This window comes from Lytechinus variegatus, chromosome 7, assembly GCF_018143015.1.
Source record: "Lytechinus variegatus isolate NC3 chromosome 7, Lvar_3.0, whole genome shotgun sequence".
In the NCBI taxonomy this organism is placed as follows: Eukaryota; Metazoa; Echinodermata; class Echinoidea; order Temnopleuroida; family Toxopneustidae; genus Lytechinus; species Lytechinus variegatus.
This window is the reverse complement of record NC_054746.1, coordinates 39,266,339-39,282,643: the sequence shown is the minus strand read 5'-3', so window position 1 is coordinate 39,282,643 and position 16,305 is coordinate 39,266,339. Positions and strand designations below refer to the sequence as shown.

At 34.6% G+C, this 16,305-nt stretch overlaps 1 protein-coding gene across 1 annotated transcript; it reads right to left on the bottom strand.

The window, feature by feature from the left end:
* Positions 1-6,452: 6,452 nt before the first annotated feature.
* On the bottom strand, positions 6,453-14,353 carry LOC121419254 (organic solute transporter subunit alpha-like). Its single transcript, XM_041613635.1, has 7 exons — positions 14,091-14,353; positions 13,455-13,615; positions 12,699-12,772; positions 11,013-11,132; positions 9,069-9,180; positions 7,532-7,784; positions 6,453-6,869 (listed from the first exon to the last, which is right to left on the bottom strand). Exons 1-7 carry the CDS (start codon positions 14,143-14,145, stop codon positions 6,574-6,576), a joined length of 1,071 nt encoding a protein of 356 aa, XP_041469569.1. The 5' UTR covers positions 14,146-14,353; the 3' UTR covers positions 6,453-6,573.
* Between the last annotated feature and the right edge of the window lie 1,952 nt (positions 14,354-16,305).

The window sequence follows — 16,305 nt, the reverse complement described above, 5'->3', positions numbered from 1 at the left end:
TCAAACATGTTTGAAGACAAATCCAGCCGAATGCCATGAATTTGTTTAGACATCTCGACGTGTTGATTTTGGCAACCCGAATCTTGTCTTACTAAAACAGATTTGATTTGAAGAAATTAATAATTGTTCCATGATTAATTTATCAAAATACTGAAATGTTTATATAAGCCTATTTCTATATTTTCTTAAAGAATTAAATGTTACGTACATTTTAAAAGTGAAGTGATAAATTAGCACTTTAATAAGTAGCTTGTCACTAGCGTACCTATGGGGGGAGGGGGCAGTCTGCCCCCCTGAAGAGTCACAACCCATGCAAGGGACGTATCCCTACCCCCCCCCCCTAACGACGAGTAACAACTGAGGACCTTTTTACGATTTTGCCCCCCCCCCCGTGGAAGGTCACAATTCTGGGGCAAGCGCTTCGCGCTCGCATCAATTATGTTCATGGTTTATACAAAAATGCATAGAATGTCCAGTTCTCAGGTTGGAATATTAGCCATTTTTGTCTCGTGTTTCGCACTCGCATTAATTTTGGTTTATTAAGGTAATCATTGTGTTCCTGATGTTTACAAAAAATGCTTAGAATATCCAGTTTTCAGGTTAGAATGTTCAAAATTTTCAGCTCGTGTATCGCGCTAGCATCATTCGATTGATGAGATATGGAGATATGAGTCACTAAACACAGTCATTAACAGGCTCTTTTCTGGTCAGTACGTAAATTTCCGCTCGCGCTCGAGTTAATTCTTTAGTTAGATATACATATTTTTCATGATTACAAAAACATTGCTCGGAATTCATTTTACTTTTCACGTCTTATTACATGAATTGTCCAAAAGTTTGAGCCTACGATTCGCGCTCGCAACATCTCGCAAGGATAGCACCATAATCGACCAACAATCTTATCAATCAGAAATCACTTTAAAATCATTGTGCTCAACTCAAATACTACAAAACACATAACCCTTTCACACAGATGATAATCTAATGATGAAAATATATATGTTTGCACCAAAATGCCCACTTTGACATATAAGTGCCCTTTTTTGCTTTGCCCTCCCCCAAACGAAAATACGTTCGACCGCCCCTGTTGTATAGTGACTGCACTTCGTATTGCTGATTTAGAAATTCAAATTTGAACTAGAAAATCAGCACACCAAAGTGCATTCACTATAATAGAACTTCTGTAAATCTCTGCTCGAAACACATTTATTTGCTCGTTTAATTTTTTTCTCCTTGTATGATTTTTTTGTAACTATATATTGGTTTAAATATTCATGTCTAGTTCTCTTATACGTAAGTTGTTTTTTTTTTTTAGGATTTAGCTTAGGCCTGATGTTTTTAGATCCCTTGTGAGTTATACCTGCCGGATTGCCTTCTGGGTGAACAGGGCATTAAGATCAGGCACCAGTCCCCGTATTTTAAGTGCTCTTTAATGTAATTCATATTATTAGTTATTTATTGTAAAGCGCTTAGATCATATTTTTTCTAAAGCGCTATATAAGTACATGTTATGTATGTATATGTAAGTGCTGAACTGGCACTTAATTTTGTTTAGAGTGTATACTCTCTATATATCTCTACACATTACACTTCTCTATATTATCTTCTTTATGCATAGAATTTTGTCAAATCATTATGTTTTAGTATCTTAAGATTAAACCAAAAATATATATATATTACACTATATTTTATTTTGATTATATTTGGAATCATAAAAAGAAGTATGAATATCATCATTTAACAAAGGAAACATTTATGGTTCACTTCCATGAACTATTTTTTTTTTCTTTCAATCTTTATTGATCAAAGTGTACATTACAATATAAATCAAACAAATCGACAAGCAATTTACATGATTAAGCAGAGCAGCACGTAAGTATGTATAAGTTTGTAGAAACAGATACATAAAACAAATTAAATATCAAATCTCAACTTTTTAAAATGTACAGGTAATTTACCATTGTTTCTTCGCCAACAAATATTCAATATCCTTAAAGCCTTTGATACGAACGTTGAATTCCAAAATACAATGCGTTTTTTTTTTTTAAAGTTTACACTTAGAAATATCCTGGAAAATTGTACATTTGTAATATCCTGAATTTTTTTCAACATTTTAACATTGGTTCAGATCCTTTCAAGCAGATGAAGATATAACTGTCGAAAAATATTTCCGCTTGAGTGAGCACCACTTACTTCTGAAAAGTTAGTGAAAATGATTTGCGCAGAACTTTGAAATAGTTATGCGATCATTAAAAGTAGATCTTAATCATGAAGAACACATGGAATTTAGCTAGTAAAATTGATTTGAAGATATCTTTTACCTTTTTTATCTTGTTTCCTTGCCCAAAACACTTCGGAGAGTGCATTGCGCCCCACCCCACTCCTCCACACACCGAGGCCATCGTGACGATATTTGTTTAAAACTGAGCTGTGATTTCCATGAAATGGCTAAGGCTTGATTTTCATTTTGTTAATCATTGCCAAGCTTGGGAAAAGTGTGGAGAAACAAGTATTAAATAAAAAAATAAATGTAAACCCACTTTAAAAAATGCTGGAGATGTCTGATATAAACTTTGTTTTCAGATTCAGTTATGTCCTCAGATCCAGCTGGTACAAAACATGCAGATGGTAAAGGTTAATTGTGCTAACTAAGAGCTGAAATTTTAATTTGGGTGGCAACATTTTTACGAAATCCTTGAATGTATCCCTTTTTTTCAATTGACTAAAAGTGCAAGGGAAATGTATGAGAAATGTTTCGCAGGGTAAGTTTGATTTCGCCCTTTCCCCTTGACACACCGTGAAAACGAGCATTTCTGCGCAGATTTCTGCGAGCTTTACGAAAATGAACAGTGCTCACTCAAGTGTATAAATTATTCTGTCATAACTTTTACTTTCATTGGATAGATGAGACCCAAACCCAAGAATATATGTGAAAAATGTACCCACATGTTGAATACTATTTAATTCCTATGGCTTTTTCAAAGTGTATATAAACTTTTTTGATATACGCACTGTATTGGGGGTTTTGTTATTAAATTTACAAAAAAGAACAAAGTATTTGAAAGCAAGGGAAATGAATGTTAAAAAATATTACCTTGAATACCAAATCTTTAGAAAGGAGGAAATGATAATACTCGAATGTTGTTTTTGGTTTATTATAGATAAAAGATCGTCCCACACAATGTTAACAACCGGTCAATCACACACAAAAAAATATGTACAATATTGTTTCAGGGTCTCTTTTACAGAATGAACAATTTGGAGAATCTTTCCTCTTGATTTTAAATAAAAATGCATTAAGGGGGACTGTCTTATGGAAGACCTTGAAAAGCTCTAAGGCGGCTATCAATGGTACTCTTAAAATTAAGCAAATGTATTTTCTCCCAGTCTACTTTGTTGTTAGGTGGCAAGATTCTTCCCAAAAAGAAAAACAGTTCTCAGGAAGACATTGGTAAAAAAAATATATTGATTTTATGCATAACTTCTAACTTTCCTTTTCTCTAATAATTTCTTTTTAACTTCGGAATGGATATCTAAACCTGGATTATTTTATCAATCTAACCATGGACCAGGAATGTTTTGTAATAGAAAAATTGTATCTTCTTCTATCTTTTGCTGAGATTTCAAATTCAAGAACTAACTCTTAACTTCTAACCTGGATGGGGTGGCATAAAGAGATCACTTATAAAAACTATGCCTTTATTAAACCAATTTTTATAAAAGAAAAATTGGTTTGATTTGGATCTGACATTTTTATTATTCTAAATACAATGTAAATAAGCCAAATACAAATAATCATATCCATACTCTTTTCCGGAAACTTCATCTCTTAACAAATACCAGGTTCGAATTGAGTCTGCAAGTAGGGAACAATTTGAATTAGTGAACTAATAAAATATGATATCACGGGGGTACTCATCTCAACGTCTACATGTGATTTTGGAGTCATGAAATGAATTATTTAATTTCATTGTCTAAGCTTTGGAATGCTCCAGTCCTCGTGGCCCCTGCTGTTATTTTCATTAAAACGTATTTCCTTAATTATCACAATAATTGCAGTTTTGCCATAATTTTGCCTTTTGAAAATTATCCTATTTTGGGTTACACTTCGTAATCCCGAAGGTTCGTAATTCCGAAGGTTCTTTATTCCAAAACACGTAAATTACCTATACCTCGATGTTCGTTAATCCGAAAACGTAAAAAGGTTCGTTAATCTGAACATTACGGTGGCGTTATTCCGAAGGTTCGATAATGCGAAAACAAAATAAGGTTCGATGTTCCGAAGGTTCGTTAATCCGAAAACAAAATAAGGTTCGTTAATCATTTCGTTTTCGGACTAACGAACCTTCGGAATTACGAATCTCATTTCGTTTTCGGATTATGGAACCTTCGGAATTTCGAACCTCATTTCGTTTTCGGACTAACGAACCTTCGGAAATGCGAACATTTGGAATAACGAACCTTCGGAATATCCGAACCTTCGGAATAACGAAGCTTCGGAATTACGAATGTATAATGCGCCATTTTGTGACTAAGGCTACGTATCGTCATCTCTTCCTTTCCTGTCCATCGATATCAAGGGATTCTGGTCATGAAGCCTTTTTTGAAATGGATTTGGTAAGATTGGAGCTAACTCGTGGTTGATGGATAACGGTCCCTCGGGGACAAGTTAACAAGTCATTTGACCTAGATTGTTTTTAGTGTGTATTATTCCCCCCTCGCTCACTTTCCCTCACAAAAACGAAAACATACACATCTCACTTTCACGTACGTTTTTTTCCAAATCACACACACACTTATCTCTTCCCATTTTCTCTTTTCCTCTCCCACTTATCCTATTGTTTCACCCTCTCCATCTTTCTCCAAATTATAATGATATACTTCTCACATTTGATTGCATCTGCTGATATGTTGATAAACTTGTCATCTCATTTGCAAACTTCAGTTCCTTCGTAAACGTTTGCATTTGAAATGCACCATGCAGAGAAAAGCAAATTTCATGTATAAATATAAGGTTCTGATTCACTACTATAATGGAAATTCAATGTCAATCGCGGTGTTTGAACTAATTGAATAATGTAGGTGAGGTCAGAATGGGATTGATAAAACGATTATTGTGATATCACTGATAAATAATGGGCATGATAGGACATAGGACATACGTTCGAGCGCGAGACAAATAAGCTAACCAAATACTTTATCATCATCTTGTTTGAACAATGTTTTATTTGATGAACATTATCCTGCTTATGAACACAGCAAATTGTTATGACTCTTGTTTACCAATTACATTAATTACCCCCATTATAGTTGGCAACGACCTCCCCTTACCCCCCCCCCCCCCCCTCCAAAAAAAATGATAAATCCTACATACCTTCACAGATATATTGAAATGATTTAATCAAGAGGAAAATAATTAATTCGTACAAAACAGCACTTGAAATGAGATGATAACGCATTCATCATTATACCCACTTGTATTTACCCCTTTCTCCACGTTCTCAAGGGCTATAATGTTACTCGTACAGTATCAAAGGCCAAGTTCCAACTAAGCAAACAAATTATTTTAATAACTAGTGCAAAATTCATTCTTGAATGATGTTATTATTGTTCAATAAAGTATGTTGTTAAATATTGTCAGTTTTTATATATGTAACTTTTATGTATTTATTTAATGTGTTCTAATTTGTAGGACATATTTTAGGTTTAATGGATGATATTGAGATAATGTATAATTTAGTAATCCAATATATTTTGTAAAGTGCATAGAGTCTTTTGACTATTAAGCGCTATATAAATTTCAACTGTAATTATTATTATTATTATTAAAATCAAACAGGCATAATGCTCCATCTATTTTCTTAAACACGAAATTATTTCAAAATACATGTAAAATACAATAATATATGGTAAACTAATATTGTTTTTTTTTTTCATTTATTAAATAAGTTTTGATGGATGTGTTACATCATGCTTTCAGAAAGAATTAAGATATGTTGATTTTGAAAATGCACTAAAGCAACTGATATCCAAACTTATTGTAGGCATCTTTCTTGTATATATAACCTTCTCTTATTTTTTAAATAACATTTAAAATCTAAACGTATCGTTGGTGACATAAATTGCCTATTATGTCTCAGTTCATACTCAAACTTAGTGAACAATAACCTAGCTTATTTTTGTTGTAAATTCACAATATTATAATCAGTACTGTTTCAGAGTTATTCTGTTTTAGTTTACTATGAATATGAAACGTCTGCTATTGTTTTGTATGATAATGATAATTACAGCAATAAGAAGAATATAATTACGACCAAGCAGTGGCGTAATGAGTCAAATATTTTTTAAGGGGCCAGATGTGGTGTATCAGGCCAAATTGATTTAAAAAAATTATGAGCGAACGAAGCGAGCGAGCAAAAAATTCGATATTTTATCATGAAAAGCTAAGTTTTCCTTTTCTTTTTTTTTATCCTTGGTCATGAAAATTGGGGGGGGGGGCAAGAGCCCCCAAGGCCCCATCTGTACGCCACTGCAACCAATGTAATAAATGTTTAATTGCAATGATAAATTAATTCACATTGTTATGTAAGAATTAAATCCGATAGAGGATGAGCTTCTAGATTTAGTTAGGGGTAAACTATCATTGGTTCCTGTTCTTAACCTCTCAACCTGTGGGTTAGCTGGAGGGGTTCCTCCGTAAAAGCCTTCGTAGTTGAATGTCGGATTGAAGTTATCAGTAGGGGCTTTGGTGAACTTGAATCGAGGGATCTCTAGTACACCTACCATGTTACCATTCCTGGTACGGAAGTATTTCAAAGCGATTGGGAATAGAAGCGCGGATTCGACGATCAGAAAGAGACATTGCCAACCTGTGAGATCGTAAGGAGATTGATATAAATTATATTCAAATAGAAAAAAAGGAAGTAGAAGAAAGAAGTTTGAATGTCTTTCATCTTCAGCTTCGTGAATTGGTTTTAACATACATAATTTTAAAAATGATATAAGATCTCATGGAAAGTGCCCATGCAGTGTAAGAAAATAATAAGTCTATAAATAGTAAAGGGATGTATTATTGAACTCTGTTCTATATTTCTGAACACGATCATTGTAGTAGAATGCAGCCTATTTGACCTTTTTTAATACTTGTATGCCAAAGCATGGCAGTATATGGAAACGATTTTTCAACAGGGGGTGCTCGTTTAAACTTGACAAGCAAATAACAAACAAGGGGGTTGCAATAAAAAGAAATTGATGCATACCCTCGATACAAAATGAAGCTGATTAAGATGTGTGCCACATCACGCCGCCGCTGTACTAATCACTTAAAATCAATCACTGGATTTATTGAATTGTCCATGGTTATCTGTATAGAGCTAATATATGACCGATTATGTTAGAGAAAGATACATATTGGAAAAATGGAAGAAAATAATGCCGCGTGCCTTTTCACTTCTTCTTTTTAATTTAGGGGTATGGTATAAATAGTCTTTTAGAAGAAAGGCAATATAATTGACCAAATTAATAATCTTACTACTGCCTCTTGTTTCCCAATCAAATGGCTTGGAACACTTGATGACGTCAGTAAATGTAAGCACATCAAAGAGAAGAATCTGAATATTACTGAAATACATAGCGAGTCCGACGATCACGAATTTAATGGTGATAAAGAAAGCCCTGAGATGTTCTCGTGATGCGAGGAAGAGAATGATCAGGGCGATGATGGCGACCAGAGATGATAAAAGAGTGAACAGGTTAAGATAGACGTATGCGTCGTTGATGGTGATCTAAGATTAAATCAAATATATAAACTCATTATTTCATTATTTATTCACTTATTTATTTAATCATTTATGTAACTGGTATCTGTCTATTAGTTAACTCATTCATTCAACATTATTTATTACTTGATTCCCCCCTTATGCCTATAAGGGAGTTTCCGGGGTTGTTATTCAGTCAAGGTAAGATTATGCAACTCCTGCAACCATTATGTCGATAGGTTATAGAAAATACAAGTTCATTTCCTTGCTTGTAACTAGAGATGCATTTTTTCAATTATCTCTTTGATACAAATCCAATATATTCTTAGATACTCTGCAGAGTATATTAATTTTTAATTTATTCATGAAAAAGTTACAGGAATCAATAAATGAAATAAAAATTAATGTATCAAGTTATTTATTGACAACTAACCAAATGATTTAATCTGGACTGGTCTTTTTACCGTTGCGAAGAACGGTGCAAAATATATATTTAAAAATATAACATTTTTGAAAACATATACAATATTAGCATTATAAATAGTATATACCATCAATAATGATTATATTAGCAAAGAATTTTGTGTCTAGTTTGCATAATTTTTAACTCATGTGTGGCAGTGAATTTAATGTAAAGACGACAGGGATTCTCGATATCATTTTAAATTATGAACTGTTTATTATTCACAAAGGCTTTCTGAAAAAAATCTTCATATTTCATTAAGACTGAATTTTCGTTTTTTATGGAAAAAAGCAAGTCTATATCAATGTGAAAATGTTTGACTAATGGAGGAAATAAGACCAGACATTTTCAGTAGAAACGACCCAGATATTCTTTATTATGTCAATATTATTTGTAGACTCTGTAAATTGTTGTTTGGTTATATCAAATTGACAAATATAAAGAGATGAATCGACTAATTATTAAATAAATCCGTTTATGATAACACAAAGAAAATAATACTTAAAAATCCATACGGAAAAATCGACAGTAATTATGCTAAGGTTATAATTCATTCCAATTCATAAATAGATCCACAAGTCGTACAGTTTTCAAAATAATTTCAATTTGGATTTAACGTACATGGATTTTGCCAATGTGCTTTATTTTTTCCAGCCACATCCATCACCTTTATTTTGTGGATAGTAGAATTTATCGCATGGATAGTGGAAAGAATTTAGGAGGCGCAAATAAATCCGAAAAAAAAATTAAAAGGCGAAGTTGTCAGGAAAATAATGGTAAATGGGTTTAGTGTGGATTTTCCGATCATTAACAGTTTAGGTTTTATATTCAGAAGATTGCAACATTACCGAACTTGTGTCGTAAGATTCATTCAACCATAGGATGTCCTCGATGAACAGGACGACAGGGCGAAGTAAAGCCATTTGATATATGCAAATTTTAAGTCGATAAAAGCTCTCCCTGTTTCCATAAAAAGAAAATAACAGGGAAGTAACTGTCAATTAAGCCATCGTATTATTCCTTCAACTGTGTAGTTGATTTTAAGATCAAATTTTATACGCATCGTTTCCTTTGATAAAATACTTTAAGGCCTATTTAACAATTTTTAAATGAATACTTAAGCAGGGACCAATCCGGGATTCTCCAAAGGAGTACAGTTTTGTTCAGAAAACTCTGACAAGCACAAAATGGGGATGTGCATGCGGATGTGCCCCCAATAATAGGGAGTTTTCGCTTTTACTATACACGGAAACTCTTTACAACGCATCGATTCCTTTGAAAATGCGCAATTGAGAGCTGAGAGGTTTTTGACGAAAGTTAGTGGACTGGAACAGCAGATCATCCGAAGATTTGGCGCGGAAGAACAATTGCAAATATTTGTTTAACAAATTTTCGGCATTACTCCTATTTGTTTAAGATCAGTATGCTCGATCTGTAATGAAAATCATAAGATCAGTATGAAAATCATAATTCATAAGTCAGAAAAAATTGGAACCAGCGGGATTCGAACCTGCCATCTACTGCTTTCCGGGCAGCGACTCAACCACCAGGCTATTCTGGTTCACGGCTTAGCCACGATGAACTGGAATTCAAATACCCTCGATCCTCTTCTTTCTGACTCATTACTATTCAAATGCCGTCCGCCGTGGACAATAGATAGTAAATAAAGAGGCTTTTATAGGAGATTATAATTTGTTTAACAAATTTTCGGCATTACTCCTATTTGTTTAAGATCAGTATGCTCGATCTGTAATGAAAATCATAAGATCAGTATGCTCGATCTGTATGAAAATCATAATTCATAAGTCAGAAAAAATTGGAACCAGCGGGATTCGAACCTACCATCTACTGCTTTCCGGGCAGCGACTCAACCACCAGGCTATTCTGGTTCACGGCTTAGCCACGATCGAGGATCGAGGATCGAGAGTATTTGAATTCCAGTTCATCGTGGCTAAGCCGTGAACCAGAATAGCCTGGTGGTTGAGTCGCTGCCCGGAAAGCAGTAGATGGTAGGTTCGAATCCCGCTGGTTCCAATTTTTTCTGACTTATGAATTATGATTTTCATACAGATCGAGCATACTGATCTTATGATTTTCATTACAGATCGAGCATACTGATCTTAAACAAATAGGAGTAATGCCGAAAATTTGTTAAACAAATTATAATCTCCTATAAAAGCCTCTTTATTTACTAATTGCAAATATGTCGTTGTCCAGAGTCAAGAGATTTCGATGCTGTCCCGGTCCATCAACTTTGATTTGACTAGCATTTTCAAAGGAATTGGTGCGCTGTAGATAGATTCCTCCCCGGGATTCCTCCTAGGAGATTCGGACTGTATACAGCGATATAGCGAGATGTAAAATCATTGGAAAAATTATTAATGTATAGAGATTAGTACAGACGTTGCATGATTTTGTATATGAACTTACTGAATTGGCATGTAGGCTTTCATCCAAATCAGGATTATTGAAAAATACGGCTAAGAAGCGAAAGTAGAGACTGTACATTTTAATTTGTTTCGAACTTCTTTTTTTTTAGTAAATCATCATGATATCGGCTTAAGAAGCGAAAGTGGAGACTGCACATTTTAATTTGTTTCGAACTTCTTTTTTTTTAGTAAATCATCATAATATTTAATCATGGGTCATAAATTATGATAAATCCTCGCCATCAACATAATCATTCTCTCGGGATTAAGTTCAAGAGTTTGTTTTATTTTGAATAAAAAATGCCCTATTACTGTTTAACAAAAAAAAAATGAAGCGATTAGAAAGATTCATATATATCTTACTCGGTAAGTTGGAGTGTGCCTAGTATTTGCATCTCACTTATCTTGGTCACAGTAGCATCATGGCCGCCATAATAGTAGATGATCAACTGTACAAAATGGTAGAGGCTGACCGAAAAGAAGCTAAAGGACAATCGCAGATCGATGGGTAAATAAATAAAAAAAAGAGATACAGACAGACATTTGAAAGATAATCATTTAGTATATTCAGTATACAGGAAAATAAAGAAAATAGGGCAAGTTTGGTTGGTCGTTTGAGGGGGGGGGGTAGGGAGAGTAATAGAATGATTATCCCCGATCTTCAGACGTGTATCACGATGGGTTGCATCAATTGAAGATGACACGGGTGGTGCTCATGTCTCCACTCTCGATCACGTGTAAATGTTTATCATTAATTGATAAATTGTGCTTATTATCCACTCATTTCGCCAAATCGTAACCGTTGCGTACCGTGGGTGACTGCATGGAGGTGGGGGGGGGCACCAGCAAAAACATTGAGTCACTTAGTGGGAGCGCGAAGCGCGCTTGATAGCCAGGTACATGTATATCGACCTAATAGAGATATTTTAAGGACCGTGCCATGAAAATGATATGTATCTCACTAATTAAATAACGCGAGCGCGAAGCCTGAGCTGAAAATTGTGATATTCAGACCTAAAAAGGGACATTTTAAGCATTTTTTTTTGTAATCATAATACGTACCCGTCTTACGAAACAAGCAATGTAAGCGCGGAGTGCGAGCTTAAATTTGTGTACATGACCTCAAACGGGGACGTTTAAAGGACGAGTTTTTAGGGATTCATAAAGAATGTACGTATTTCACTTTAGCCATTTAATGTGAGCGCCAAGCGTGTTCTGATTTGTTTTTAGAATTACATCTAAACGCATGAAAAACTTTTTGTAGTATTGTAATCATGAATATAGGGCCTACATATCTCAATAATCAAATGTTGCGAGCGCGAAGCGCGAGCTGAAATTCATTTTTTTTATATTCAGACCTATGTGACCTCATGTTTTCTATATATAGAATGGTAAAAATTCAATATAATGTCATTTCCTCACAAAATTGAAAATGCTTTTACTGTACATTCAGTATATTAATAGATAGATCATTAATTTATATCCATTCCTGGGTAGCTGCTCGTTTATGACGTCACAAATCCAAAACTTAAAATTGTAATAAGTTCATTTATCTTTGATGGATTTTCCTCAAACATTCACCCCATTTTTTTTTCGCTACTTTTTCTGCTATTTTTACAACAAACTTTTCTTCAGGATGAACTTCTCCTTTAATCACCTTGAACAGGATTATTCATCTCATTAAACAGACAATGCGCGCGACAGGAATGACGAACACTGGCCCTAAGCAAACCATGTTTCACAAAGTTATGAAAAAATATATATCTTATGTAATATGATATAATATTACATAATATATACAATTTGTACTACGTTCCCAACTACGTTACCTTTCTTTCTCCCTCTTTTTCTCCTATTTTACCTCCGTTTTTTTGCCATCCAAGGGGGGAGGCACGTGCCCCCCCCCCCCCGTAGATTATGCATGCATCAAAATATTGTAAGAGGCGATTTGAATTGCTTCTCATTTAGCTCAATGAATCTTCATTTCTGGTCTCCATCTCTCCAGTGATTAATTTGGATGCCTTAAATACCTAATGATAATTGTCTTACATGGATGCAGTAAGATTACACATCAACACGGCCCTTGGGATGAAAAGACCCATCTGTGACGTCACTGCAAATATCTGTTAATCAGAGAGAAAAACAATTCCGGAGTCGCATCATGATAAATATATTACAGCGATGTTTTTTTGTAGGCCTATACGCTAGTCGATCTGTGCATGGGAGGTTTGGTGTTGGTTTTACTTCTCAAACAGGGGACCATTTCATCAATATTTTCATCCGACAAGTTGTCAGATCTGACATCTTTCCATGATTTTGATTGGCTGAGAGGCACTGTTCCTATGGTAACTGTCAGATAAAATGGGACTTGTCGGATAAAACGTCCGACAAGTCCTTTCATGAAACGCTCCCCAGGCCTATAGATCTACAGACAAGACGCATATGGGGGAATTTGAATTCGAGAAGCATTTGGGGGTAAAAGGTTGAGTACCGGACTACCGGTCTACTCTTCATATACTGGCTGCCAAATTGACATTAAAAAACTCTTTTCTTCTATTCGTTTTCCAAACAAGTCACGTAGGCCTACAATGCAAAATCATAAGACATTCATGAAACTGTGTTATTTCTATTTGTGATCAATCGCAAATTTTTGCATGTTTGGCAATTGCATGCCATAATTTCATGAGTTCAGTTCAAAAGTTTATAATTATGTAGTGCAGTGGATAATATTATGTAACCTTCCCTGAAATGTGTCAAGTTTTCGTTGCTGAGAACAGAACCTGGTGAAGACAATAAAGGACCTACCGGATAGATAGCGAGCATCCATATTAGACTGATAGAACGATCTCTATGAGGTATCTTGGTTGCTACGAAGGTAATAGATTCAATGAATCCAACAAGAAGGATGACTGTAATTATGGATGTGATGGACATCATAACTATCAGACCTGTGTCATCAGATATCACTGATGAAAAGAAAATCAATTTATGAATACTGACGTACAGATGGGGATTTGATTGGGACCACGGACCCAAAAAAGTTTTATGACCAAAAAAATGAAAAGAGAAAATGAAAGGATATGTAAATGATATAATTTTTCGAAATGTAATGTCAAAATCTATCACAAAATTAGATTAATTTTTAGAAAAACTACTCATGTCTGCCACCTTATTTCATTTTTTTATTTTCATTAGGCCACTGAACACCATAATTATAATCGAATCAAAACATTGTTTTATATAGGCCTATAAATGAGCTCGCATGTTGCGTTAATTGTAATGATTTGTGTGTGCGGGGAGCAGTCATCATCAGGCAGTTAGTGGAAAATAAATTTCATTAATGAAAGGAGGATGTTTGAAACTTCGGATACATGTTTATAAGAAAAACAGACCTTTTGCAAATATATTTGTCACAAATCACAAATAAAGCGAATAACCTACCTTTTATGTGATCAATAAGCATAGGTTCGATGGTTGAACACTGATTTGTGGCCATCTTATTATTCCAATCTTTTACTCGGTTTATGAAAATCAGCCCAGCAATTAAGTAACATTCCAATGTTATTACTCTTTTACTTTGTAACGTGTGATTTCCATCAAAAGTGTTGAAGAATCCATCCCCAATAATTTCGAGTGAACATTGCTACTAGGTAGTACAAGTAGCTTACTAGGTGCTGTATAGGCAGGCCACTGATTTCTATATTGATCCCTGTCAATTTTTAACCCAAGCTGAGCCAGGGTCTAAAGGTCGGGTGACTCGAATAGGTTTTAGTGTTTATTGATTATGTATAGTATCCTGCATAAGCAATTTTTCTGTTATATCCGATAAGGTTTATTCATGTAGGCCTAATCAAATTGAGATAATTATTTTCTTAGGGTAGCTTCCAGAGAGGTGAAAAACAGTGAAAGATAGACTAAAGATGTCCTCCGATCACTTCAGAAGGCAAAATAGCAATTAAGAATAAGATTAAAGCCATGTCAATGAATTTATAATTTTCTCTTATGCCTCATCAGTGAGTTGAAGTTTTAGGAAAGAGTGCCAAATTTCAGGAAATTTATGCAAAAGTAATATATCCATTGATTTTCCACTGAAAAAGATTGACATTATCATAGGCGGATCAGGGGGCGAAGAGTCCCCCCCCCCATTGGCGGAGCAAATAAATGAAAGGGGAGAAAGAAAAAGAAAAAGGAAAAGAAATGGAAAAAGAGGAGACAAGAAGAGGAGGAAAACGAGTGAATAAAATAAGGTTATGTCGCTATAATTTCGCTCGCGCTCCGCATTCGCATTGCCTGTTCAATGAGATACATATCTTGCTCAATGGGCTGATATATGGAGCTTAAAATATCAAGTTTTGAAGTCAACATGCAAAATATATTTCTGCTCGGACAACGAACTTTCGTTGTTTTGTTTGATTTACAAATAAGTTTAAAAGAGTGCTCTGTAAAATGTCCGTTTTATGGTCTGAATATTTACATTTTTAGATCGCGGGGCGCACTCGCATTATTTGATTTATCAAGTGCCTATTCTCTTCTTGTATTCCATAAATAATATCCCTTTTCAGGTCTGATTTTCAAAACATATCAGCGCTGCGCTCTCGCATTTTGACTGGTGCTCAACGTTATTAATGTTTATACCTCTATTTTTATTCTATTCTAACAAACTACTTAAAATCCTCTTTACATGACAGTTTAGAGTAAAAAAGTTCGGCTCGTGATTTACGCTCGCATTGATTGAATTGTTGAAAAAATATATCAACCCGTGCATCTTATCCATAATGAAAAGAAAATGCTTAAAATATCCAGTTTTCAGGCCGTAATATCAACAAATTTCGAGTGCTCATTAATAACAAAATTTTCCCTTTTTTTGAGTGGTCTGAGTGGAATGTCGATAAGTTTCATCTCGCGCTTCGCGCTCACATCATTTATTAAGTGCGATGATTCATATCCAATTCAATTTTCCTACGCAGTGCTTGCATGAAATAGTGCTCAGATTGTCACTTTTTCAGATCAGAATATTAAATATTTTTCAAAATAAAATTATTTTTTTGAATGGCCAAATTCTATGTGTAAATTTAATACACGCGCACGCATGTCTATCCAGTTTGATATCAGAATATCACAAAAAATATGATTTACAAAATGTGAATAGAGTGTCCTATTTTTAGAAATAAATTTCAATTTTTGCTCTCACGATTCGCGCTTGCATCTTATTATTTAACTCTATACCGATCCTGTTCATGGTTACAAAAAGTACTCGTCCATTCAGTTTTAGGTCGGAATGTAAAAAAAAATTCAGCTCGTACTTCGCTCTCGCATTATATTTGAATGTTGAAGTATATATATATATATATGATAAATCAGGGGCGGAGGAGCAAAGTTGAAAGGGGGGCACACTGAAAAAAGGCACCTTTTCTTTTGAAAAGGCAATATCATATAGGAGAAAGGGCACATTACAAGAAGACAATTAAGGGGCACTTGCTCACACATAAAACGGGTCCTTTTCAGGTTATGGGGCACTTTCTTGTAAAAAGGGGCACTCGATTCGGGAAAGGTGCAACAATTAAGGGGCGATTGCTCGATTGACACATAAAACGGGTCCTTCTCGGGTGAAAGTGGAAAAAATTACATTTGTGAGGGGCAGTTCCCTTGCATAAAA